The 963-nt window shown below is 37.6% G+C and overlaps 1 protein-coding gene across 1 annotated transcript; it reads left to right on the forward strand.

The window, feature by feature from the left end:
- Nucleotides 1–74: 74 nt before the first annotated feature.
- On the forward strand, nt 75–476 carry LOC106321712 (prostatic spermine-binding protein-like; the record flags this gene model as incomplete). Its single annotated transcript, XM_013759957.1, has 1 exon — nt 75–476. A coding segment is annotated over one exon (402 nt), but the record flags the coding sequence as incomplete, so codon positions are not given.
- Nucleotides 477–963: the final 487 nt, after the last annotated feature.

Consider the following 963-nt stretch of genomic DNA (forward strand, 5'->3'; position numbering starts at 1 on the left):
GTATGGGCATAAACATAGAGGCAAACAATGAAAATGCAAGTGGTGAGCATGATGAAGATGATGATGATGAGGAGGATGATGATGATGATAATGACGATAAAGGTTGTGATGATGTTGAAGGTGCTGAGGATGAAGATGATAGTGTCGGTGAGGATGATGATGTTAACGAGGATGGTGATGATGATAATGACGAAGACGATGATGATGATGGAGGTAACTGTGACAGTGATGAAGATGAGAGTGGTGATGATGAGGAAGGTGCTGAGGATGAAGAGTATGAAGTTGGTGATGGTCATAATGATGACGTTGAGGAGGATATAGAGGATGATGTCAATGATAATGACGCTGGCTTTTCTGATGCAATAATCGACATAAACATAAAGGCACGCAATAAAACTGAGGAGGAAGAAGAATCTGGACGTGATGAGAATGCAGAGGCGAGGACAAGGAAACGAATGAGGTTAAGCCCTGTGTAGGTATTGGAAGTTTTGCTAGTGATGGTATTGGTGCTCGAATTGCCCAAATAGCTTAAATGTATCCTGTATGCTCTCGCATGCCATCATGAGCGAACCTGTAGGCTGTAGTCATAGCTTCTGGGCAGGTTTGATTTACTTCCCTTTCTTTGCTCGTTTCTAGTTATTTTTATATTAGAAAGTATGTAACGTTCCATATATTCAATTGTTATGAGTGCTATTTGTGTATGTGTGCATGCACCTTCTTTAAAAAGTTCAGTCATTGAAAACAGAATCATGGTTGACATTGCTAAGAAACTCAGAGATTGTGTATGTTTGTACGCTTATTGATTATGTGCTTCTATGCAGAGATATTTCAAAGGAGCATCGATAGAGATGTAGGATTGCGCAGTGGCAGAGCCACATAAGAAATATATTTAATAATTAAATTAATATAATAAAATTTATATTATAAACTATTAATTAGAAAACATTATTAATTAGAATAGTG

Source organism: Brassica oleracea, unplaced genomic scaffold (genome assembly GCF_000695525.1).
Source record: "Brassica oleracea var. oleracea cultivar TO1000 unplaced genomic scaffold, BOL UnpScaffold02661, whole genome shotgun sequence".
In the NCBI taxonomy this organism is placed as follows: Eukaryota; Viridiplantae; Streptophyta; class Magnoliopsida; order Brassicales; family Brassicaceae; genus Brassica; species Brassica oleracea.